This window comes from Hipposideros armiger, unplaced genomic scaffold (assembly GCF_001890085.2).
Source record: "Hipposideros armiger isolate ML-2016 unplaced genomic scaffold, ASM189008v1 scaffold_16, whole genome shotgun sequence".
In the NCBI taxonomy this organism is placed as follows: domain Eukaryota; kingdom Metazoa; phylum Chordata; class Mammalia; order Chiroptera; family Hipposideridae; genus Hipposideros; species Hipposideros armiger.
The window spans coordinates 6315831-6341873 of NW_017731366.1; the positions used below are offsets into that span (position 1 = coordinate 6315831).

A 26043-nucleotide genomic window follows, 5' to 3' on the forward strand; every position below is an offset into this window, starting at 1 on the left:
CACAACAGTCAGAATGGCCTGTGCTATGTGGCTTTCACACTCCAAGCTATCCGCGCAGGCCAAGTCAGCCTTAAACAGTTTGATTAAGTATAGGGACAGAGGTAAAAAAAGAAAAATCTAACCATTACCTGTTTATAAAGACCTCTAAAACAAGATGAAAGGGATGCCATCACTGTTTCGTAGACTTTCAAAACCTGAACTTTACCCTATAGTCTATGCTATAGAGTGGTAAATTTAATTTTTTAAACAGGAGATGCTAAAAGTATTATAGGAAGGAGACCCTTCACTGATAAATAACTACTTGCCTGCCAAAGGGCATTATCGCTAAATCTAAAACCTCCAGAGATTCAGCGTAAAAATAGCTGCCTTCACCATCTTGCTTTTCTGTGCTTACACAAGGCATATTTCTCTTATCTATATATTTTCTAATCTAAACATTTCTCAGTTTTCTGTAGTTATCTTACCTTCTTGCCAGACAATACCTGGGAGCCAACTCAAGCTTCTGAACTTTTTAATTAGGAAAAACAAAACAAAACAAAAAAATGAGTGTGGATATGCATATACCTTTTCCTGTTCTTTTATTTTTAAAAAAGCATTGCTTTGACTTCTATGTTCATGCTACTAAAAAAGGCAAATCTACCTGATCCTTTGGTTGCTCTAATATCAAAAATTTGACAAAGGAGTATTATTTAACCAAGTGCCCATCTAATTTTAACAGATGGGGGAAAAAAATAAAGATAAATCTGTATTATTGAAAATTACACAACTGTATTATCTTAATGCCCAAATTACATACACTATTAGAGAGAAAGGTATTTGCAAGTCGTTATGCTTAATTTCCCTAAGACTAGGTGACAGCATTCACCCTAATATGTTAAAATACATTTGCCCTTCCTCCGTCCTCCAGTCCTCCTACACTTGCTAAATTTGTAGAGAGGGTCTCGGAGGAAATTCAAGAGCATGACTTTGTGCGTGGGACAAAGCCCATGGATTTTATCAGACTACTTAAGACCAAATGATGTAGCCCACACAAGGAGCACCAGCGCTCTCAGAGGGGAGGCCAATGGGTTGAAACTGCCCTACACGTGTATTTTAAAAACCTGAATTAGCTCCCAACATTTAAAAATCAAGAGACTGCACCCACACATTCAGATCTCCCGCTTTTCTCGAAATATCAGAAGACCGCAACCCTGAGCTCACATTCCCACAACAGCCACAGTGGCTGGGGCTGCACTCACACTTCCCCTTTTACAGGGACCCATCCCTCCACCACCCCCTTCTTCCCCACCCCCATCCCTCAGAACCATCTCACAAACCATCCTGTGTTACTCAGCTTTGTGACCTGGCTGCCAAGGCAGGGATTTGAATTTGTCTCCCTACAGAGGGCTCTGGTGTCAGTCTTGGGTCTGAGTTCTGGCTTAGCACTTAGTGACTGAGTATTTACTACTTGGGTGCAATTTACTTAACCTCTTTGTTTCTCATCTGCTAAAAAAAGATGGACTACTATCTCCTGTGTAGATCAAGACAAGGATTAAATAGCACAAAGCATAGCAAGAATTTTGCATAGTACATGGCACATGGGGCTGAATAAATGGTGGTAGATACCATTATCATTATCATCATCAAATGACAAAGCATTCAAGAAATATTTTAGAAAATGCCAATTTCTATCCAAGTCAAAAGAGTTTCTGAAATCACTATTCCCACCCCCCACAAAGCTATGTATTATTATTTAGAAGCAAAACGAGTTATGAGGAACTCATTAAAATTTTGCTTCCATTTGTCAGGAACCTGCAGACACAAACTCTACATATGTGGCAAAAATAAAAACAAACCTCTGCAACCTCTGGTTTTCACTCAGTTCCTAAGAAAAGCAATATATTCTTTATCAGAAATAAGTTTTATCCATGCACCAATCTGCTCCGTATCCCTGAAAAGCTTCCCATGTTAAAATAAAAAGAAAAAAAATACAAGTTTTATTAACCTGCAAAATGTTATGTAAGCTTTGAGGAACAATCAATTGCTGCAAATAGCATCCAGTTTTAATACATGTATCATTGTAAAATGTGTGTCTTTCATTATGAAGGCTTTGGAGTCTGCAAATTGCAATAGCTGATATTTCTATAACAACTGTAATTGATCAGGAACATTTACAGTTCAATTACAGAAAGACTAAAGGAAGAGAAATGATACTGGTCATCTCTTCATGATCTTAATGCAATCTTGCTGAACTGAAATCACTAGAAAAGTCTGGTCAATTTATATCCATAATCTAAGCCAGAAGAAACTAAATGAGAAGCTAAATCCAATTATTTATAGCATGCTGGCAACAGTCCAAGGCAGTACCATGATGAATTTTTACAGGGGTTCAGGGAGGAGGAAAAAAATCATCCATGGAAACCTTACTAATAAATTATCTTGAAATGGCATATTTGAGGTTATAAAAAGGTATCAATAGCACCTGGCTGAACACAGCATATTCTGATGACAGGTACAGTGTGCTGTAAAGCCTTAAGCCTTAACAATTTCCCAGATGTTGATTTTGGCTACTGCATATGTGAAAATTGGTTTAAACTAAGGCTAAGGTATGAGCCTTATAAGCATTTTACTTCAAAGTCAACGGCAGTAAAACACAGCCTATTCCTTACACAACAGCAACACGAAGTTATAAAAACGGGTACCCTATTTCTGCAAAACCTGTTTGTATAAAGCTACTATTTTTGTAAATCAAATCACTACCAATGACCAAAAAACTCTTGCTTTTTGGTTTATCTTTTTTTTTTTTTTAAAGGCAATTTGGGGGTAGAAATGCTCCCCATTAGAATGTATCTGCTCTGTACTTCTGGACCTTAGGCCAACCTGTCTTTAAACACAACCTGTACTTCCCGTGTTCAGAAAACAAATGAAACCAGGAAGAAACATCTGTGTCCGAGGGTCACAGTGAAACTTCCAATGACGGCACCGTGGTTATTTAGAATGGAGCGCTTTACCCCTCCTTTGTGTGGAGGTGATGCCAATTACTCTGATAACCCTCTGAAGGCACACAAGACAGGCTGAGACTGAGGGGTTCTGAAGCCATGTCATTCATCCATTGATCCCACGGTGAAGTGATTCTTGTATTACTACTTCTTGTGCAAAACTTCATTATCTCACAGCCACGGTACAAAATATGAACGCTCAAAAGCGTTCCACAAGAGAATAAAGTCATTCATAAAGTATGTTGATTTTTCCTTTCACAAACATATAAAGAAGAAAAAGTTAGATGGTGGGGGCGGCTGGTTAGCTCAGTTGGTTAGAACACAGTACTCACACCACCAAGGATGCCAGTTCAATCCCCACATGGGCCACTGAGCTGCACCCTCCACAACTGGACTGAAACAACTACTCAACTTGGAGCTGATGGGTCCTGGAAGAACACACTGTTCCCCAATAAAGATTAAGAAAAAAAAAAAAGTTAGATGGCACTTGGCTTCTAAAGCACACCATTCTCCTGGGTTTCCTCTATCTCCACAAGCTGCTCTTTCTCAGACTCCTTTGCTGGCCCCTCTCCCATCTTCCCAAGCTCTTCATGTTGGAAGGTCCCAGGGCATCGTGCTGGGCATTCTCTTCTCTATCTCCAGTGTTTCCCCATAACCTCATCCAGCACCTTCGCTTGAAATTCCACATATATGCCAACCACTCCCAAATATGTCTCCACTCTTCAAACTGCCCAAGTCCAGATTTACATACCTAACTGCCTGTTCAACAGTGTCTCTAGGTATCTGATAGCCATCTCAAAAGGTATAGAGCATGCGGGACAAATGACCACTTAAGAATTCAATACTACTGTTAATTGTAAAACTATGGAGACCATAAAAAGGTCAGTGGTTGCCAGGAGCCTGGGGGAGAGGGAGGGATAAATGGATAGAGCACAGAGGCTTTTAGGGCAGTGAAACTATTCTGTAAGTTACTAGAATGGTGGATACATGTCATTACACACTTATCAATAGATGGACCACACCAAGAGTGAACCCTAATGTAATCTATGGGCTTTGGGTGATAATGTGTCAATATAGGTTCATTGGGTGTGACAAATGTACCACCCTGGTGTGGGATGCTGCTAGCGTGAGGCTGTATGTGTGGGAGGTCATGGGATGTATAGGAAATCTCTGTCCTTTCCACTCAACTTTTCTGTAACCTAAAACTATTAAAAAAAAAAAAAAGATTCACCAGTGAATGAACAAAGTAAACAGAGACATCTAAAAGCATATCACTCGATTTCTGTTCCTCTGTATCAATGTGTATTCACAGCATCCCACCCAGAAAGGTATGCAATGCTTTTCCTAAAGATCCCCAGAAGAGAGGGTCCTTACCATCTAAACCAGCCACCAGTTTATACTTGCTTATGTCATATGGAATCCATAGGCACCCAGACTCTTCTCATGAGGTTAAAATTTAAGACAAGTTTCATGTGAACTTTCTTAACAATACCTTGATCTCTTAAGATTCCTTGACCAGTAATGTTTCCCACAAGTTTTTCCAGGCTACTGGAGAAAGAACTGACCAGTGGGAAAGACATAACCTCTATTCTAATAACCAGAACTAGACTCCACTCTACTCTGACGCATAGAATAGCAAAGAAAATGAGTAAAAATCACACAGCTTCATGACATATCTGAATACTCAACCTGTTCCTCTTCATTTCCTCTTCTCCAAGAAGCCCTCCAAAACTAGGAAGAAATTTTCAACTTAGTTCTTGAAGAGGAAAAAGAAATGAATCACTGCAACTTATATTTACAGAAGTAGCCAGTGATTTGGTGTCAGCTGACAGTAACAAAGAATCATCCTCCCAGCTGGCTGGCATCACCACATACTTTATCCTCCAAATTGGGACACCTTTTGAGAGTGAAAATAGACAATTAATAATTATACCCAAGGGGCCGGCCAAGTGACTCAGTTGGTTAAGAGCGCGAGCTCTGAGCAACAGGGTTGCCGGTTCAATTCCCACATGGGCCAGTGAGCTGCGCCCAAGCTGAGCTGCCGCTGAGCTGCCAACAGGTGGCAGGATGGCTCTGCTGGTGAGAGCACGTGCTCCTAACAACAAGGTTGCCGGTTCGACTCCCACATGGGATGGTGGGCTATGCCCACCCATAACTAAGATTGAACACGGCACCTTGAGCTGAGTGGTCGCGAGCTGCCGAGGGGCGGCTGGATGGCGACTGGACTTAGAGTTGAGCTAGATGCGCCCTTCACAACTAAGATTGAAGGACAACAACTTTGCTGTTCCCCTTCCCCAATTCCCCAACACTGTTCCCCTTCCCCAATAAAAATCTTAAAAATAAATAAATAAATGAATAATTATACCCCCCAAAATGAAATTGTTCTGGATAAGCAAGGATGTGCAATTATCCTAATAATATAGAGTACAACTGTATACCAGGAACTATTCTGCTTTTCATGTATTAACTAATTTAATTTCCACAATAACCAAAGAAGTTATAACAATAACCAAAGAAGTAGGTACCACTATCATCTCCATTTGGAACACATGAATACTGAGGCACAAAGATGTTAGGAAGCTTGCCCAAGGTCACACAGGACAAGGGGTAGAGCAGGGACTGGAACCCAGGCTGATTGATGACACTCTTAGTCACCCGGCTATACTGTCCAAACCTTCTCTTCTCTGGGTTAAATAACAAAACTGCAATAACTTTTCATTCTGCATTTTATTTTTCATTTCTAATCATTTTTCACTAAACAGACTTTATAAAGCTAAGTTTTCCCATAGTTCTCATATGCTATAGAGTCAGGCTAAATATTGCAACTTAGTTCCGATCTAACTGTAGCAGGTAAAATGGGACCAAAAGGCACACTGACTCTTCTCAGGAGCTTACATTTACACTTAATGAGAGAAAAAAGATGCAGAATAGTGTATATAGTCAATATGCTACTTTTTAAGAAAGGGGGGAACAATAACAAATCTTGTGCTGAATGGAGTAAATCATACAAAGACAAATGCCATATGATCTAAAGAGTCTAAAGAACAAAACAAACAAATAAGCGAAGCAGAAACAAAATCATAGACAAGAGAACATTTTGATGGTTGCCAGCTTGGAGGGGGGTTGGGGGTAAAAAGGGGAAGAGATTAAGAAGCAGAAACTGATAGTTACAAAATATTCATGGGGATGTAAAGTACAGCATGAGGAATACAGTCAATCATATTGTAATAACTATGCATGGTGTCAGATGCATACTAGATTTATCCAAGTGAACACTTAATAAATTATATAAATGTCTAATCACTATGTTGCACATAGTGATTATTGTGTGTCAACCATAATTGAAAATATAATATTGATGTCAACTGTAATTGAAAAATGAAACAATTATTAGAAAATAAATAAATGAAAGAAACCATTTATGCTTGCCTGTATTTGTATAAAGACCTTCTGGAAGGAGAAACCAGATACCTAATACATTAACAGAAGGTGAGGGGTAACAGTGCCAATGGGGATGGGAAGGTGAGCATAAGTATATACCATCTGATACTGTTTGCACTTTTAAGCCATGGAAATATATAACTTACTAAAAACACATTGAAATATCCTTTCCTGTAAAATAATGAGCCAAGGTCAGAAGTCCCGGGTTCTGATTCTAATTAGCTGTGAGGCCTGGGGTACTGTCTGTAAGTTCCAGAATGGCACAGCTGGCGTCTAAGCTCCCTTTCAATCCCCAAATTCCACGGAAATAGTTTATTAATCACACAACAAAGTAAAAGAGGAAACCGAGCTCAGGTGTACCACAGTGTTTACTTTGAGAAATAAATTAACAGCAAGTGAGCTATATAGTTAGTAAAACTAATGCTCTAATGTGATGGATATTTTTTATAATTTCTATTTCCTATTTCAAATAAGTTGGAAGTTTGAAAAATAAAACTGTAATCACGAGTTACAGAATTTTAACAAAAGTAAACATTACCCAAGAACATGATATAAAAGGACTTTCTAGTGAACCGGAAGCATAAATCAGGTGACTTTTCCTTAAGCTAGATAAACTGACAGTATCCAAATCCCCCAGATTTATAAATCATTCAGAGGCAAGCAAATCGAAGAGTTATGTATTCAAACTAGAAGTATGTTTAGTATTCTGAACCGTGACATAATTCAGGCTTTGTTATTCTTTAAATAAAACTCTCCATATTGTAATTAAATGATCATTTAATCACATTGCAGGAATGTCGGTTTATTACGCTGTGTTCCATACATCCCAGTGGCCCATTTAATGAAATGACTTGCAAATACAAAATAACAACATATGACTAGTATGGTATTTCTGCATACACTTAAGAGTCTAGACGGAATTATATTTGAATTAAAACATCTGTTAAAGGCCATTAATCCTACAAGAATACTATAGAGAGCATCTAAGAAGAGTAATTAAGGGCTACAGAAAGGTCACTTCCCGGGTTCCCCAGGCCATGCCAAGGTCCTACTTCCAGGGGTACCCTGTTCCTCAGGCACCTGTTCCATGTGTGTTTACCTGGGTCCTTGCCTGTCATATTCACTGTTATATTTCCAATGCCTAGCACATTGCCTGGTACACAGTAGCTATTCTATAAACTATGCTAAAAACGAAACGTCATTCCAAAATAATTTATCCAAGAATAATAAGATGTACTGCTCAATGAAAATCTCATATTCAGAGCAATGCCTATTTCCCCAAGAAAACAATTGCATAACTCATGTGGCACTGTTTATTGAAAGTTCCTGAATAGAAGGAACTAGATTGAGAATGCCTTGGCTTATTTGGGGAGTGTCAGATATGGAAAAAAAGAAAAAAAGATACCCAGTTATTTTTCATTTAAGACTCTGGCTATTTGACAGAGTAAAAGAACAGTAACTAGATTCTGGTGCACAACAGTGTATACAGCAGACTATCACTGTATTTGAAAAATCCAACTTGTAAATGCACAACACATCCCGGGAAGCGACACCACAGACCAGCTGTACTGGGGGACTTCTCACTGCATAGCCTTTGGCAGAATCTGAATTTTTCACCGTGTATATGTATTATTTTGGGCAGCGGTAGGCGGGACCCGTCGCCCACTGTTTCTTGGATGAAAGCCGGGTAGCTTCCTCCAGATGAACCAACAGTGAGCCAGGCCGAGGAAGATGCACACAGCTCACAAGGGAAAAAGCCGTCGTTTTATAAGGACCAAGGCAGCGTCTGGGCAAGTCAAACTTTTTACCATGTCAAACTCTGCCTAAAACTCAATTCCAGGCTTGTTAAAAAAAAAAAAAGCTCCACTACGATGATCAAAATGGTATGCCACGTTTTCCTCAAATACCGTCTTCAAGGGTTTCTAGAGGAAGGAAAAGTCAGCTTTGCATCTAGTGCCCTCTGCCCCATCTGGTTTTCATAGCTTAGATGTTCACTCGCAGAAAACCGTTTTCATATATTATCCTCCTATTAGCAGGTTATTCACATCTTTACTCTAGCCAATCTCTCCCACATTCAGAAAAAATACTGGCAACGTGGACAGCTACATTTTTTCATACCGTTGCTAAAAGGCTCTTACCACATCCAGGCACTAATGTAAGTCAGACTTCTGAGCCCACCCTCTGTGAGACCAACTTTCCCCAATTCAGATGCCATGGGGAGAATAGCATGTCTAGAAAAGGCACCGATAGGAATAAATAATTCTCCAGGGTGAGCTGGCGATAACAGACTCACAGTAGGCATGGACCTCTGTGCCCTAGTTTTTAGATTCCTTAGTTATTCTGATAAACATTAGCTTCGTTCTAACAGAAAACTCACTTAGGAGCTGACATGAGAGGAATGAAGAGATCTGCCTAAGGATGAGATCCCTTGCTGCAGCCTCAGGACAGAGGAATGTGATCAATAAAAACTAGTTATCAATGGGGTGACCAGTTAGCTCAGTTAGAGCGTGCTGATAACACCAAGGTTGCTGGTTCGATCCCCGCATGGGCCACTGTGAGCTGCACTCTCCTTAAAAGAGTCAACTATGCCATTGTAGCATGAAAGCAATGTGTGACCAATGACCATGGCTGTTCCCCAATAAAAATTAAAAAAACAAAACAAAACTAGTCGTCAAAGTTAGGAATTAGTTCATGGCAGCAAAGTCTGCAATAAAACAGGCAAAGGTGAGCCAACGTTTCTCCAGTTTGAACATCTTATTTCCAAATATAAGAGTCATCAAAGAGTCGAAACGGATAAGTTTTATTCAACAGTATGTGGGGGAAGAGTATTTTGAGCCTAAATAATTACACGCCCCCTCCCAAGTTGAAAAGGATACTTCATGAGGAAAAAGCAGAATAATCACCTAGTGTGTACCTCAGAAATGTTTATAAAGTGATATCCTGATCTCTAAATGTATTAATAAGTGGATAAAACGATATTCAGATATCCTAAATTAACAAAATTACATTGTAATCACAGAAGCAGTTTTGTGGAAGTAAACTGGATATCGGCCAGGAAGACTGAAAAAGAAAAAGGGATGAACAGATAAGCAAAGGTTCAAGTTGGGGGCATTTCCTTACAGTGACCCCGGGGCCAGCATAGACGCAAATGAGAGAACCGAACTCTTTGCCTATATATAATGTGTTTGAAAACCTTCAAAACATGATGAATTCTCAAGTGACTCTATCAGATGTTCCAAAAGGAAAGGAAAGGTAGCTAAATCTGTTACATAGTTTGTTGTTGTTGTTGTTGTTTGAAAGTCCTCCTAAAGATCTTTAACTTAATGCTACTTACTGACACCCAAGAAATAATTCCATGGCTTAGTCATTCCTGCTGTTCATTAGAATAGACTCAAGTAAAATTTCCACTTGAGAGAATGGCTATCACAGATGTCTTAAAAAAATATTACCAGCAGATTTTTCAAAGATATATACATATATGCCCAAATGCACACATTAAATATATATAATTAAATGCAGAGCATCAAATATACACAAGATGCAAGAGACTACGAAGTAGGAGTTACATGACAGGACTACTTCAGCAGATAAACACAAACACTGCCATTGTGCCCTGTTCCAGTTGTTCATATCGCTCTTCTCTGCTAGAAAAGAAAATCCAATGGACTGCCAATACAGAGAAAGTTTTCTTGCCACAAAGGGACCTTTGTTTGAATCCCCCACAAGTGACAAGGTCAATCTTAACCAATCTTGACATTTCTATGGACCCTTTCCACCAAATTTTTTTCCAAGTTCAAATCATTTCCCGAAACCTTCTTGAAATCCAAAGAAAACTCTGTATAGATACAGTATCAGTTAAGTTCTTGAACAAATACCATTTATGATACACATTTTCCTCAAGATAGTTTTCTATAAATACACTTATAGAATCTAAAGTGGCAAGGCTTGTATGATTTAATCCACATTCTTTAAAAAAAGTTAGACTCAAGATTGTGGTAATAATATACTGAATTAATAGTTAAAGCAGTATTCACCTGTCTGGTTAGCATACAGAAAGTGATTTCAGAATTGTTTTTAAAAATCATATTTTCACAGCTTTTACACAAAGTTGACATTTAAAAAAATTAAAATATGTTGCCACGAAGTTGTTCAGTATTTACATGACCACCTAAGGGGAAAATAATTCTTTCATTTACGTCCTTGAGGAGGGCTTGCAAACTCATTTTCTGTGAAAATTTATATTGCAAACATGTTTTTCAGACAAAGAAGCAGAAAAGTGCCATCTGAATTCAGTCAGCACTTTCCAAAACTTGTCTTCCTCAAATCACTGTAAAAGTGGTCTAAGGAATTTAATATAGGCTACTTGGATGTTTTTTTAATTTTATGGTATTGTTGCACGTTAGGGAACCACAGGACACTTTGATAATTAGCTTCTTTCTGGAGAATACTGCACCACTTCCACCATGGTGATGCTTTCTGAGACTGCTTATGATAAAGATACTAGACAGCACACCTCACTTAGGGAACAATGGCCACAGGGAAATGACAAGAGGATGATGTCTACGATGTGCCACAGGGCTGTCAGGAAACCAGCTAGCTGCTCTTTGCTTTTAAGGTCTCCACATTCTAAGAGGCCAAGACAGTCACATAAGAGAAGAGAGTCTAATCATGCTCTGTGACTAGTTCCATGGGTGATATATACCAAAAAAGAGCACCTCCTAATAATTTTCCAGATGGGTAATCCCTAGCAGAGGCCAAAAATGAAATTTAGTTCTTTAGACGGAACCCTTAACTGCACTTTAAATATGTGTGTATTTCTGAATTAGTGGTCCAGGGGAACGCATTCCGAAGAATCAAAAAACTCATTAGTTTCCATTCCATTTAAATAAATAGATTAATTAATTAATTAGTTAATTAAGCAAATCCACATAATTAATTTTAGGCATCAGTCTCCTGAGCTGCAAAAGGGACATGCTGGTACTTCACAGGATACTATAAGGGACTGAATCAGATGAAATTAGGAAAGTATTGGAAAAACACAAAAGTGATACCCCGATGCTAATCAATAATGTATAACAATTAGAGGCAACATCTCATGATCAACAAGCAATCAGAAAGCTTAAAAGAGCTTGCTTTTGAAGTTTAATTCATCAACCATCTTCCTTGTGCTTAAATCAAGCACTAGATTTAACTTGGCTCGATCACAAAGTTTACATTAAAATCTTTCCCATCGGCCAGAAAAACTGTGTGGTCCTGCTTGTTTAATTCACAACTGGCAGAGTCAAAAATCCATGTAATGGTTCAAAATCCACAGCTGTAAATGCGATGCAGATGAAATACTGCAACGAAACCCCAGCCATTGTTTCTTTTTCCACAAAATTCTACCCTAGTTTAAGATTGATAACAGCTAATGGCTAAACTTGGTAACACTTTCATCTGCCTCAACCAGGACCATTATCCAAGTTTAAATCTCCAAGTGACAACTCAGAATCCACAGACTCTTGGAGCTTGCAAAAGCAATGCAAGAAGGCAAAAAAGCACGTAGTAGCCCCAAATGTCTGCGAAAAATAACCAGAACAGCCTAATTGGCAGCTGGAGCATGTCAGGGCCTGTTCTGAAGCGCTGATCCAAGGATTCTACCAGTCACGGGGCTGGGAGACAGCAAGCAGCTCAGGTTTTAGTCCTAACCTCACACACAGCTAATATGCTTGATGACTACGGAAGAATCCATTTATTTTGACTGCATTCACTGTCAAAATAAAGACGCTCGCTACAATGCTGTAAAACTTGCCATCTTTAAAAACCGTCTCTAAAAACATACGCATGCAAATCCTTGTGCTCGAGTTTGTATAAAACAAAGCCTGTTCTTTAACCTCGTCTTAGACCAGTGCTGGCAGCAACAGAGGCATACATGCGGAAGTTAATAAATACAAAATTCAGAGACATTTCAGAATATCAGACATAGATGCGCAAAAGGACAGTAATAATATCAACAAAAGCATTGCTATTTGAGAGCTTACGTAGCGTTATGCTAAGCACTTGACGTGAATTATCTCACGTAAAAAATGTTATTATCATAACAACCCTATGAGGTTAGCTATACTTGCACTCCCATTACACAGAGAGAGAAAACTAAGATTTAGAATTAGTCAGTACTTGCCTACCATGTTACTGAGATTTTTTTTTTTTAAGTTTTGAGGCTTTATGTATTTGTGCTGTAATCTTCACCTTGTTGCTCCCTGCAAAACTCAATAATGATAACGATGATAATGTACGACTATTTGGACATAAATACTGTTGATGAAAATTATAAAATGATACTTAATTCAAACTACTCCAATCACCATTTGACAAAAGTAGGGTGAAGGGTATACACATGCACCCGGCTACCAGGGTATCAAAGGAGAGCGGGGGCAGAGGGCTTCAGGTGTCAACTGTCACCTGTACAGCAGCCCTTTCCAACCTTGGGCCTGGATCCTCAGGTCCAGAGCTTATCTACTTTGTCCTGCTGCTGGGGTGAAGCGGGGCGTCATCTACCTGTGTAGAGCTGAAGAGGGGATCTGGGATCTGACCTCTTCTCAGACAGGCTTTCTTTCACAGAACTCCTGTTTTTAGCTCCACCTGTACCAACTGCGTTGTCAATTCCTGCACCTTCTAGAGGTTCTAAGGTTTGCATCTGGTTATCTCTTGGCTTTCTTCACGACCAGTTTACATTTTCTCAGAAATAGTTCCTGAGCTGCCAAGTGTTTTTCAGGTTCCAAAATGTTGTTGCTATTGGCGCGCGCTCTCTCTCTCTTTCCCTTTCTGTTCTTGTGCGTTTGTGCATTAACTTTCCCATCATTTTTAATGGGATTTCAAAAGGGAAATGTAAAGTCATGTATCCACCTAGTCAGTCATCTTTAATTGGTGGTGTCTCCCATCGGCTTTTACCAAGCTTTCAGATACCCCGTGGCTTTTCTGCAGTCTTAACTAAAAGGACTGCACCTATTATTAAGACATTTGGAGACTATTTCTCTATTTGAAATGACACATAAATAACTACTTATTGCTTTTACCATGACTGCAGACGCTGGCCATTGATAAAAGTTGAACAAGGTAGACTAAAATACCTGTTATGGTAGAGTACTTGAGGTGAATTTCAAATGAACTTCTTTGTCCACTCATCTCAGAACAAAGTCAAGGAATATCATAAAAAACAGCTTTTGAATGTCACTTTCTTTCAACTGTCAGCTGAAGAAGTTTGATTTTAGCAAAAATAAAGTCTCTGTGTTATATTAAAGGAAATAGGGCAATTGCTCTATTTACCAAAGATTCTGTGGTAAACTTATATTGTGTATCGAGTAAGGAAAGAACATTTGCTAATGAAAAACAATGGCAAGAGCCATACTTTAGGGCAAAAATTAAACAGGTTCCACAACATAAACGGTTCCATATTCTCTGACCTAGTTAAATTTAATACGCTGTTCTTTTAAATTTTAGCTTTAAGAATTACGAAGGATAAAATGCTAATATTAATACAGTAAAACTTTTGAAGGTGTATTATTAAGGCATCATTAAGTTTACAATGTTAATTACCAAATACAAAACACATTTCACAACATAGCTATATTGTGTCAGTATTTGAGAAAATGTCATTATTTTGTAATATGAAGGGATTTTATAAAATAATATTAAAACATATGCATTTAAAGCAGTACTTTGTGTCCCATATTACATTTTTAATATAATGTGTTTAGAATTAGGGGGGAAAACTTTCTGGAAAAGCAAGGGTTGGGTGAGTCCCATTCCGAATGTTTACTATTATTGTAATTCACTCTTCCACACAAAGCAGAAAGTGGAGAATGTGGCATTAGTGACTCATTGTATGTGTGGAACAAATTCAGTTCCTCAGGACACAAAAGCACAGTGATGGATATTTTTATTTTGCTCTGCAGAAATTGAACACAAGTATAATTTTAGTTCTATATTACTTCCCAAAGAAATGCCAATATTTTCACTTTATCATAGGAAAAAGAAAAACAAGCATCTTGCAAAGTTCTTTTGCAGCATATTTTTATAGGTTACATAACCTAGAAACTCAGAATTGAGTGTAAAAAACCCACATAATTTTATAAAACATCAGAACAAAGTCTCATCTAATTTTCATTTTGTAGAAAACTGTTTAACAAAAGGCATTAGAGTTTTTTACCTAGACCTTAGACTTTCTAAATACAGCAAGGGGGGGGGTTAATATTAGGTTGTCAGAAAAGTCATGACATATTTTTGTCTGTTTTTTGTTGCAAAAGTGCATCATGACTTTTCCAACAACCCGATATTTAGCCTTATACAAAAGACAAGTGCCTTTCCTGATAGTATCAGTCTTTAACCATTGGTACCTCTTAACTTTAAAAACAATGGGAACTAGATCATATTCTCTTGCCAATTAATGTAAACTAATCATAACTTGTAGGTCTTTGTCTATTAATATGCAATTATGTATAAATTATTTTAAATGAACAGATATGTGAAGGCAGAACACAAAAAAGATTAATCAAAGGATATATACAAATATGCAAAGCATACATACACTATGTGTGGTGTTTAGCTATGAATTAGCCCATTCATTTCTAAACACAATATCTAATACTCCTTTTTCGTGGGATGCTTCAGCTCTTTGGGCATTTTTGGTCCTTAAAAGACAGGGAGATAATGAGTCCAGGGAGATTTCATGAGTTTGAGTCTGAGGGAAGTTAATACAGTTCGGGTGATTGGAAGCAGGTCCGGAGTTGGGCGGTCAAAGACCATGCCCTGCACTGACCCCAAGGCATACCGGTAGTACCTAAACTTAAAGGACACAGCTCTAATCATAAAAAAATAAAATAAAAAAAAAAAAAGCGGCACTCCTCCTAAGAGGGGACCAATACAAGACCAGTAGGATTCCAGCTACCTCCCCACAAACCTTTAAAGAGGCTTACAAAGCAAACAGTTGCTAGGCCCATGGCACAGACAGAGAGGGTAACAGGAAGTCGTTAAAGAGAAAGCGAAGCCTCCACAGCCAAGAAGCTTGAGAAAGGTCCATGCAGTTCTGATCCTATTTACTTCATTTCTGTCCCAACCCACAGGCTCCTCAGATGTTTCTGCGCCAAAATTCTGACCTTGGTTTTCTTTTTCCTTTTTACTCTATTCATGCATCCCAAGGAGGGCGCTACTAGCATTTGGGTGGAACAATTCATGCCTGTGTTGGACATCACACCAACTGCTGGGTGTCTCGCACCTCTGGCCTCCACCTACTCATGCCAGGAGAGCCCCCAAGTCGCTGGGGCAGCCACATATGCATTTCCAAATGCTCCTAAGAGGTAAATACAACCAGCACCACCACCACTTAAAAACTACTGTTACAAGCTCTAGTATGTCATTCAAACCTGCAGTGTTGAGAACCACCTATGTGACTGAAATCTACATCTCTAGTCAAGATTTTTCTCCGTTCTAATCTGATTTTCTCCTTTCAACTAACACACCTTCCCCTCCTGCCCCACAGTAACTGCAGACTTGCCCAAATTTGAATTCCTTATCTCCCTCACTAAGCCCCAACCTGTTTCTCTTGTATCCTGGCCAACACAACCACATCCACAGTGAGCCAGGCAGAAGCCTGGCAGGCCGACAAAAGTCCTCCCTCCCTCTCACCAAGTCCTCAAGAGTCTATGTTCTAAACATCCCTCAAGTCCGATCAGGTTCCCACCATCTCTGGCTGGTTACTGAAATGGCCTCAAATCTCACAATCTTCACTCTCTCTGTAACCCAGCAAACACCATACTGTTACCTCCCAGGCCACCACCTCAGTCCCCTGCTTAATGGCTCAATGTTTCCATAAGCCTTCAGGAAACAGTGAAAACGTCTCAGCAGGGCACACAAAGGCCTTCACCATCCACTCTCATCCCCACCTTTGATTCCCACCAGGGCCCTTTCATTCCCACCAGGGCCCTTAAGCCCATAACCTCCAGCCTGACCCAAACCTGCCCTTTCAGGGGAAGTGCCTTCTCTGGGATGCTTCTTACATCCATGCTGCACACATGCTGTGGATGTTCCACTGGCCACCTGAGGACTAGCAGCGAGTGGGCAGGTGCCACCAGCTGATATGCTCTAGAACCCAGGCACCTTGCACAGCAACAGCTTCGATTCATGTTGACTGAAATGAACAATTTCTTATAAAGAAGAAAGGAATTTAGTAGGGACATGATAGTGATAAACACGCACACTCCCGGAATCAGAATGACCTTCTCCCTGCCTATTTTCAAATAATGTCATCTTACAGATAAGGGTTTCATAGTGTTATTTATGGGCAAACCGTGAAGAACCTGAGCCACTATAAAGGGGACCAGATGCCATATTATTAAGTTGATTGTCAAGCACATTCTGACCTCAACCTACATTAAATATCCCATCACCTGTAGCTACAATTTTTCACTGGGTAAAAGTAAAAACAACGGCGATAGTCCTGATTATACCACACTTAACAACGCCACACACAATCAGTAATCCTAATTCAGACACTGACCATTTGTTTTGTTCAAGATTTTATCTTACATTTTATTAGGACTATAAACTCTTTCATGGGTAGCACATTAAATAGTTACCACTTGAGTCACTCGGAGACTAAATGCTGGAGTTCAACAAATAGGCATTACATAATAAATGGGCTTTGCAAATCTTCTGAGCACTTTGCATTTTAAAACGGCTGTATCTGAAATGAGTGTTTCAAACTAAATCAAATAAGCTTGCGTAATGTAAGTTATTATGATACAGACATGATTATCATGAGGAAACTGAACATTCTTAGTTGGAGTGTATTATCACAGATCAAATATCGCAAAGGCAGCTATTCAAAATTAAAGCATTGCATTTGAAGTAAAAAAAAAAAAAGGAGAGAAAATTTCTTTATCTTTTAATGGAGGCTGAGAAGTTACTAAGTTTTGTTTTGAATAAAAAGTAGGAGAAAAGGTCCAGGATAGCCCCTTCCTATTAGCTACTATAGAAATAAAAATGTTTAAATAAATTCAAAAAAGATCTAAATTTTGTAAATGATAGAAATTAAAATCAAATTTGAATCTATAATTTAAAAGAAATGACTTCTTTCAGGGTTAACCAATGATGGATTTTTTTATCCCCATTTTATGGATAAGAAATGAGCTGGAGAGGTAGCAACCTGCCCAAGGTTAATCAGGTACCCAGAGGAGAAACGACTGCTGGAGCCCAGTCTCCTGAACACACAGACAGATGAGCGGTGCTGTCAAAGCCAAAGACTTGAAGGATTCGAAGCATCCTCAGGTCAAGAAGAACCGTTGTTATTTGATAATCAGAATTTACTAAAAGCTTTCTCTGGAGCCATATATATAAATGGCCATTTATATATACACTGCAAGTAGCTGACAAATGGCCACATGCTTCTAACTACAATCCCACAGTGGAGTAAAAACATGCACCCAGGGTTTTCAGAAAGCATATTCTAATTAAAATCATGACTCACACTTTACAGTTATCAAAACCATAATAATTCTTGATAGCGATGGTGCTAATTTGGAACTTTGTTTTCATTCAACCAAAGTACAAGTTAAAATGAAAGAGACTCGCTTTGGAACCTGAATACCTTTTGAATAGGGACACACCATCTAAGGCTCTTGTTCTGCCCTATTCAGTGAAGGGAGAAAAGAAATTTCATTTTTTCCCAAAACTGGCAAGACTGGTACCAAAAGGACAAAGGGGATGACCACACGCAGTAACCCAGCTTCTGAAAGAGGACTTCCAAGGTGAAGTACGCACCACCACCCGCACGCCACTGGCCCGCTGTTCCCTAAGGCCCAGCCGGGCCTCCAAACATTTTTAAGTATCCATGTCAATAACAAGATTGCTGGCATCTTTTCTTGTGCCAAAATCTGGCTAATGAAGCTGCGCTAGTGTCATGAAATATTTGGAGATCTGACCACAATTTCCATCTCTCTGAAGTAGCCCCAGCTCACATGCTCATCTGTTCAGCATGAATGTTCAATCTTGTAGCTCAAAAGAAAAAATCTACCTGTACACAGTGATGGAGCCAGCAGACACCAACATGTTATCATCACTGTCAATGGGGCTCTGCCCTGAAGTGACCAAAGAGCCCTGAAGTGACAAAAGAACAATGTCCAGACTCACAAGGAATACTTCGTACCAGGGACAGATTCAGTCTCTGTGGGCCCTGAGACTGCACAATTTCCAGGCTCCCTGTTTAAGTAAAAATGAGGCACAAAGCAAACACTTAAAGGTGCCCTTGCAAGTGAGAGGCCTTGAAGCTTATGCTTTATTAGCTGTAGAGGAAACCCACCTTTGACTTAACCACATAAAATTGCCAATATTCGATCTATTTTGACCTACCAAAATAGCAACTTCCTATGGTTCCATTTAATACACTGCTGGCACAGAGTTCCAGTACACACGTGGAAGGATATAAGAGGTCACCACAGGTATACTGAGCTCCGGCACTCATTAAAAATTAGGAGGAAAACTCTTCCAATCGCGCTTATGGAATATTAAATGGGAAAACCTACAGAAATCATGATGATCACTATAATTATGGTCACTGCATTTTAAAAATAATATTGACATAGATGAACAAAGATAAGAATATGAAAATGTAAACAAACGTAATTTTTGTATTTGAACGGCATGATTGTGTGAATTACTTTTTTTCTTTCCCAAATCAGTGTTATATGTTATATTATTGGCATAATTAAAAAGTAAGGATATTAGGGAAGGAGGAACGAGAAGAAGTGGGGAAAGAGAAGGAATGAAGAGACCTAAGATATAACCGTCTGCTGTGACAATTACACACTTAGCATCTGTTTACACATCAACAACCTAAAACACATCTTTAATTTAGTTCAAGGAATAAAGATAAAAGCCAACTAATGAGAGACTTCATTCCTCTAAAGGTCTTCCTTTTGGGATACCACAAATGTTTGTCAGTAAGTAATGTGTTGTGTTGGTATAACCAAAGACAAGCTGAACTAAACTTACTTTTTGCTCGCCTCACAGACATCTGTAATATTGGAGAAAAGATGGTGACTCTCTGTTTTGGTCATCGTATCACTCAGTTCTTTAGAATTTTTAAACATTCGTATCAAGATCTCCAAGCTGAGTAAATATGAATGCTCGGAAGATATGACTTCAAAGATAGCCTGGTAAGAAGGAAAAAGAAATGCATTATTAATTCTTTTAATTGAAGAACTAAATATAGCTCTCATAATTCTATTCTAAGAATGACATACTACCTTGAAAAGAACAAAAAGATAACCATTCAGAAAAATGCATCCCCAAACTATTATCTTTATTATCTAAGGCACTCATACCCAAATCTTCAGAAATAGAGTCATTGCCCACAGTGTAAATATGAACAAATGAAAGCATTCGGATGACTTGAGATTGCATCGCGAGGTCATGCTTGGCAAGGAGCGGAATCCAAGAAGGAAGCTAGGCCATGTCATCAAATCTCAGTGTCACGCTAATTAACCTTTAGGGTCATCTCCTCCAGCCCTGCTTTCAAAGCATGCTGCTCTGGGACAGTAAGCATTTATGGACATCACTTGGGATTCAGAGAAAATTTCTCACAAACACATTCCTTCTTTCCCCTCTCGTGCGGGCCCTTTCTCTCCCTCTGTTTTAACCCAACTAATTTGCAGTCAATAACAGCACATATTCTGGCCGTATTAAGAGAACATGACTGTACCTACTCTCCAAAGGCTCTTTATCAGCCACAGGAATTCTTTTATATAAACTCATACAAATTGAAAGTAATTCTGTCCGTTCAATAAGCCACCACCTCTGCTCTCACCAGGGTCTCAAGCAGCAGCAAAGGACCCTCTGCAAAAGCTCTTGGTGTCAGGCGCACAGTGGTGTTCCTGATAAGAGTTCATTAACAAAGAAATACCAATCCACACAGGTAGATAAACACCAACACCCTGTGTATGGAATTCATCTAGCTCCTTAACAAAACCAACTTCAGGTCCTCCAAGAATGGCAGCTCAGGAAGAATTCCCGCTCAGGGAGGGGTGGTGAACATCCCTGCAGGCCTGAGATTGACATCTTTCCTGGAGACCTCCCCAGTAACACGGCCATCATCACCTTGGCCTCCAGGCCTCCTCCTTTCAAGCCCTTGGCCCAGGAGAGGGTTCTACCCGTAACTTCCTGTGCTACTGCTTAGGCTGGATAGAGGCAGGGCAGGCAAAGGCTGGTAGATACCCAGCTGCTGGTGGGTGGGCCATATTGATACATCAGATTAGTGGTGCTAATCTCAATGTTCACCTCCCTTTTTAGCATCCATAAACTTTTAGGGAAATCTTACTTAAATCTGCTGGTCTAATCCTGGTTGTGCTCAAGGAATTTCAAGTGATATAACTATCTAAAGAGTAAAGAGTAAGAACTTTAAGAGTCTCACTTAACCTGTGCCTTGTGTAATTCTATTACACATTTATCAATCACCAGACAATATAATGCAAACTAAAGAAGATTGTCACTTCCTAACCAAAAAGAATGGATTGCACGTTGCTGATGGATACGGTGTCTAGGAATGACTTAAAATATTTTCAAAAGTAAAGGCTTTTATAATCAAATCAAAAATACTAAGATTCGAACAAAGAGATATAAGGAACTATACAGAACAGATCACAGGAAAAGATGACTAAGTGGTAGTTTAATATAATAGGGTTCGTGTAATAATTATTTAAAACACCAATAGAGCCATCAACTATTTAAAAACAAATTAGGTTGCCCTTGCTAATAGCTATATAGGAATAGAAAGGAACCATAAAGTTAAATTTGCTTCTGTCATTAGTTTTTTTATATCACAAATCTGAATAAATATCTTCAAAATAGAAAGGAAATAGCACAGGTTCAAATAGAAAAGGTTTAAATAAAACAGAAATGTTCAAATGGAAATAGGATCCTAAAGAAGCTCTTGAATTTGTCCAAAAGGAGAGAAACACTATTTATACCAAAATATTAACAATCAAGAAAAAAGCATATCACCTACTGTCCATCATTTGGAAAACAGATTTGTAAAAAGGTGGTATTTATAGAATGGAATACTATATAGCAATTTGAATGAATAATCTAGACTAATATGTATTAACATGGATAAATCTCAAAAACAATGTTGAATATAAAAAGTGAGTAATCAAAAAATATGTTCAGAATCATATCACTTATCTACATTTTAACACACATAAGCAAGTATATGTATATAAACATATGTAATACATGAGTTAAGAACACAGATTAGAAGGAATACATCAACTCATAATTATAGTTGCCTCTGGGATAAAGAACAAGGGAATGGGGCTTAGGAGGATAATATGACTTCTGCTTTATTGAAAGTCTTATTTTCTTTACCTTAAAAATATGTAATACATTTATTAATTGTTAGTGATTGGTACATCAATGTTATATACTATTCTTTATTTTAAGAAAAATGGTATTATAATGTGCCCTTACATTTTTGCATTATTCCATACCAACGAAATAAGAAAAGGATACCTCATGACCTGTGTGGAGTTAATGTGTGTGTGTGTGGGTGTGTATCTCCCCACACAAACATGCATAAGAGGAGAGTGTTTTGAGAACTTCACAATATTATTACAATGAGCAATTTTCTTAAACTGCATTTATTTAAATTTCAAGTTGTGAAACTTTATTATTATCTGTCTTATTTTTTACTAAGTGAAGTTTTTTTTTGTTTTTTTTGTGTTTTTTTTTTTTTTTAAGATTTTATTGAGGAATTCAGGAAGGAGAACAGCCAAGTTGTTGTCCTTTAATCTTAGTTGTGAAGGGCACAGCAAGCTCAGCTCCAAGTCCAGTTGCCATCTGGCCGCCCAGCGGCAGCTCACGGCCACTCAGCTCAAGGTGTCATGTTCAGTCTTAGTTGCAGGTGGGCAAAGCCTACCATCCTAGGTGGGAGTTCAACCAGAAACCTTGTTGTTAGGAGCACGTGCTCTCACCAGCTGAGCCATCCTGCCACCTGTTGGCCGCTCAGCTTGGGTGCAGCTCACTGGCCCATGTGGGAATCAAACCGGGAACACTGTTGCTCAGAGCTCGTGCTCTTAACCAACTGAGCCACTCGGCCAGTGCTTAAGTGAAGTTTTATCTTGGTATAATTTGATATTCATAGAAATCTTGCAAAGAGGGTTCAGTGTTTCTGTGTTTCATTCAATCCATCTTCCCCTAACCAGGGTACATTACATTCTGTCTATAGACAAATGTATATACTTTATTCAGATTTCACCAGTTTTTCCACTAACAGCGTTTTTCAGGTCCAGGATCTAATGTCTGTTTCCTTTTTCAACATATTTCTTCTAGTTTAACTATCTGGGCCAGGTGCTATGTCGTTTAAGTTAATTTTGGGATATTTGTTGGGGTATTATACATTTTTCTTTTCTGAGGGCTTATGTGTAGTTTTATTTGACTGATCACATATTGCTTTTGTAAAAAAGAACTCATTTTGTTCTTTTTATACATGTATTCATTGTATACATTTTCAAAGGAAAACACGTGAACAAGTGTATATAGTAGGTTAAAGCACAGGCACTCTTCAGAGCTAAAGCATCTTCTTGGAAGAAAACATACCTCTTGTCTCTTTCTTTCCTCCTGGCTAACTGTCTGAGATAATCCATTTCTTTTCACCTAGGGGGAAAGACAAAATAGTTCTGAGCTCATTCACTTTAACAAACAATTTCTTTATTATGGAAGGCACAACTTTTAAGCCCTTCAAAAATGAATTAAGAGAAATTATGTAAAATGTTGAACTCAGCACATAGGAATTTTGGGGTCTCACACCCCTCAAATAATATTTAATCACATTAGTAAATTAGCACAGTTCAATAATAAAGAACTGAGAAGTGTCTAGAACATTAACCTATCAGGATGAGCTAATCTGTTCTAGTTTTAGTTCTGGATATTCCTAAAATACTTATCAAATTAATCTCCCAAATCATAAATGTAGAAATCTAACAGTAAAGAAATGAAGCCACCCCTCTGAGGTTTACTGTCCAGGATCGCACAATGACAGAGTCATTTTAACACCATTTTTCATAAAGACTCCACGGAATATCAATGCCCTTTATAAAAACCCAACCAAAGAAGAAACCAAACTCCTCTGCCCCAATTTCTGCAGACTTTTTGGCATGTTTAATTTTGACAAGTAAGAACTATCAACATGACTTAAGAAGCCACAGAACCCACAAGAACCAAGAATATCAGTGCCACACTTAAAATATTACAGTTGTATCATTTAATTGAGTCAGTGTCATCATTATCTCAATTGCCACACATTTTTATTTGCTTGCTAAAGTCCCTGACCTGAATCATAATTCCGTGTCTAAACCACAGAGTAGAAGCTAGACTATTACCTCCAAGAAAGGAGGACCTAGTATCTCTTCTGGTGCACCTGGCACTGAGTCTACATATGAAAGACATACATGCTTTTCGTTAAAGATTAAATTAGCAAAAAGTAAGACATAAGTAAAATACCAACCAATTAAATCCTGAGCTTAAGAGAAAGAAGACCAGTGAAGAAAGACAGCACCCTCCCCGTGTTAGAAATGAATAGCAATAAAATAAAACAAATAAAATGTGATAAAATATAAAAGTCTTCAAACATTTTTGCTCTCATACTTCTTAAATTTTTTTTTTAACAAAACATGTTCCCCTAGGCCCATTTTTAAGTTGACATCTCAAATTTTTTATCCTAAGTTTAAAGAATTTTAAAGGTGCATTTTCCTGTTAACTGTCAAGCTAGACATTTTTAAATGTGTTACTGGACTCCTAAACGTATCCAAAGGAATGTAAAAACCATACTGATTTGATATCTACCATCAACCATTTAAAAATAAATAAACTTGCCTTAAAAGTGGTGATTTTACACTAATCTTTCTCCTTGAAATCAAATTTCTATGTCAATTTTCCCCCAAAATGTCCTACTCTAATACAATTCTATGTGTTAGGGTATCTGACTAGTCACCACAGTGTACTTTGAAGCAAAAACATGTTTTTAAATGTAATTTTCTAAAATCTCCTGTGACCGTTGCGCTTTAAGTATAAAAGAGACTTTTGCGGATTATACAATCACCACAAAAATCACCACAAATACTATGAGCTACCTACGATCAAAACAACACAACTACTTCCAATTTTAATGCATTAATCCCTTAAGCATAAAATATCAGAGACTGCAACTCTTAATAAAATGGGGGGTTGGGCCGGCCGAGTGGCACGATGGTTAAGAACTGGCTTGGAACGCCAGAAGGCCCCAGTTCAGATCCCACATATGAGGGCCAGTGACACTGCCCTCCACAGCTAAGATGCTGAACAACAGCTCAACCTGGAGCTGGGCTGCCGTGAGTCGCCGGCGACAGCGTAGGCTGCAGCTTCTGTGGCAGTGGGTTGCCATGGGCTACCGTGTGTAGCCAGCAGCCAGCGTGAGCGGCCAGCAGCCGCAGTGAGTGGCCATCCAGAAGCCGGCGACTGATCTGCCTCACCGGGGAAGAGCGCAATGATGGTGCCAACTTGGGCCAGTGAGGCAACGTCCTCCACAACTAGACTGAAGAACAAAATGACAGCAACTTGTCGGTTCCCCTTCCCCCAATTCCCCAATAAAAATCTTAAAAAAAAAAAAAAAAGATGGGGGGTTGGTTATGGCGGCTTAATTAAAGGAGGCTCCACTGAAACAAATATTTCAAATTTACCACCTTTCATTTTGTACCGCAGTGGTTTGACACTTTGGGGCAGTGAACCCTAACGTGAGCTTTGAGATGGGCAAGAGAGATGCCTTTCTTTAGGAAAATACCAAAGGTCAATTGTGAAAGGGGAAGTTGGAAGAAAGATATGGTGCAACACTTTAATTGCAGATGCATTCTCAGTGTTAGAAAGGAGAATAACTAGGAGGAGAGGATCTGAAAAACGGTAGTCTTCAAACTATTCCTGTCCACCTCTCATGAATTCATGAGTTCCAGGGGTGTGATGCATACCCTGGTGTGAAGACCACTGTGCACAGGTCTTTATATCATGCTGTCACAGAAACAAAGACAATTACATGTTGCTGTCATTAATTTAGTTTTTGGAAGGAGTTAGAAAGCAGTTATATAAAAATAGGTAGAGCCCATATCAATGGTAAAATCAGCAATCATTTACTGAACATTGACTGTATGCCAGGAAATGTGCTAAGCATTTCATATCTATTTTCCCAGTGAATCCTCATAAAACCTCTAGAAAGTCGGTACTACTCTCATCTTCATGTCACAGATGAGGATAACAACTGAGTCTTAGGATCCAAGATCACACAGCTAGTAGGTAGCAAGGCCAAGAGCTGCATCTGCACCTGTCCAACTCCAGGGCTCATGCTCTTAATCATACTAAATGGGTTAAGGTTGGGGCTCCCCTACCCCTTCCCTCTTTAAGAGGCAACCCATTTCTACGGTTGGGCAATCACCACCAAAACCCCTTCGAATGCCAGGTCTGTAGCAAGTCTCCATACATCTTTTTTCATCCACCCATATCATGGAACATTCTTAGCTTTACCCACTATCCCGACCCTGGGTCAGCCTGTCAGCAAGAATTCATGGCTAAA

At 38.8% G+C, this 26043-nt stretch overlaps 1 protein-coding gene across 2 annotated transcripts in view; it reads right to left on the reverse strand.

Annotated features, from left to right (window-relative positions):
* Positions 1 to 26043, reverse strand: part of ARHGEF26 (Rho guanine nucleotide exchange factor 26) — a 122543-nt gene that overhangs the window by 72480 nt on the left and 24020 nt on the right. For both annotated transcript variants that reach the window (XM_019627378.1, XM_019627389.1), the window contains exons 5-6: positions 23046 to 23102; positions 19446 to 19606 (exon numbers count right to left, since the gene is read on the reverse strand). In XM_019627378.1, coding sequence (XP_019482923.1) covers positions 19446 to 19606; positions 23046 to 23102 — 218 coding nt within the window. The remainder of the gene's footprint in view (positions 1 to 19445; positions 19607 to 23045; positions 23103 to 26043) is intronic.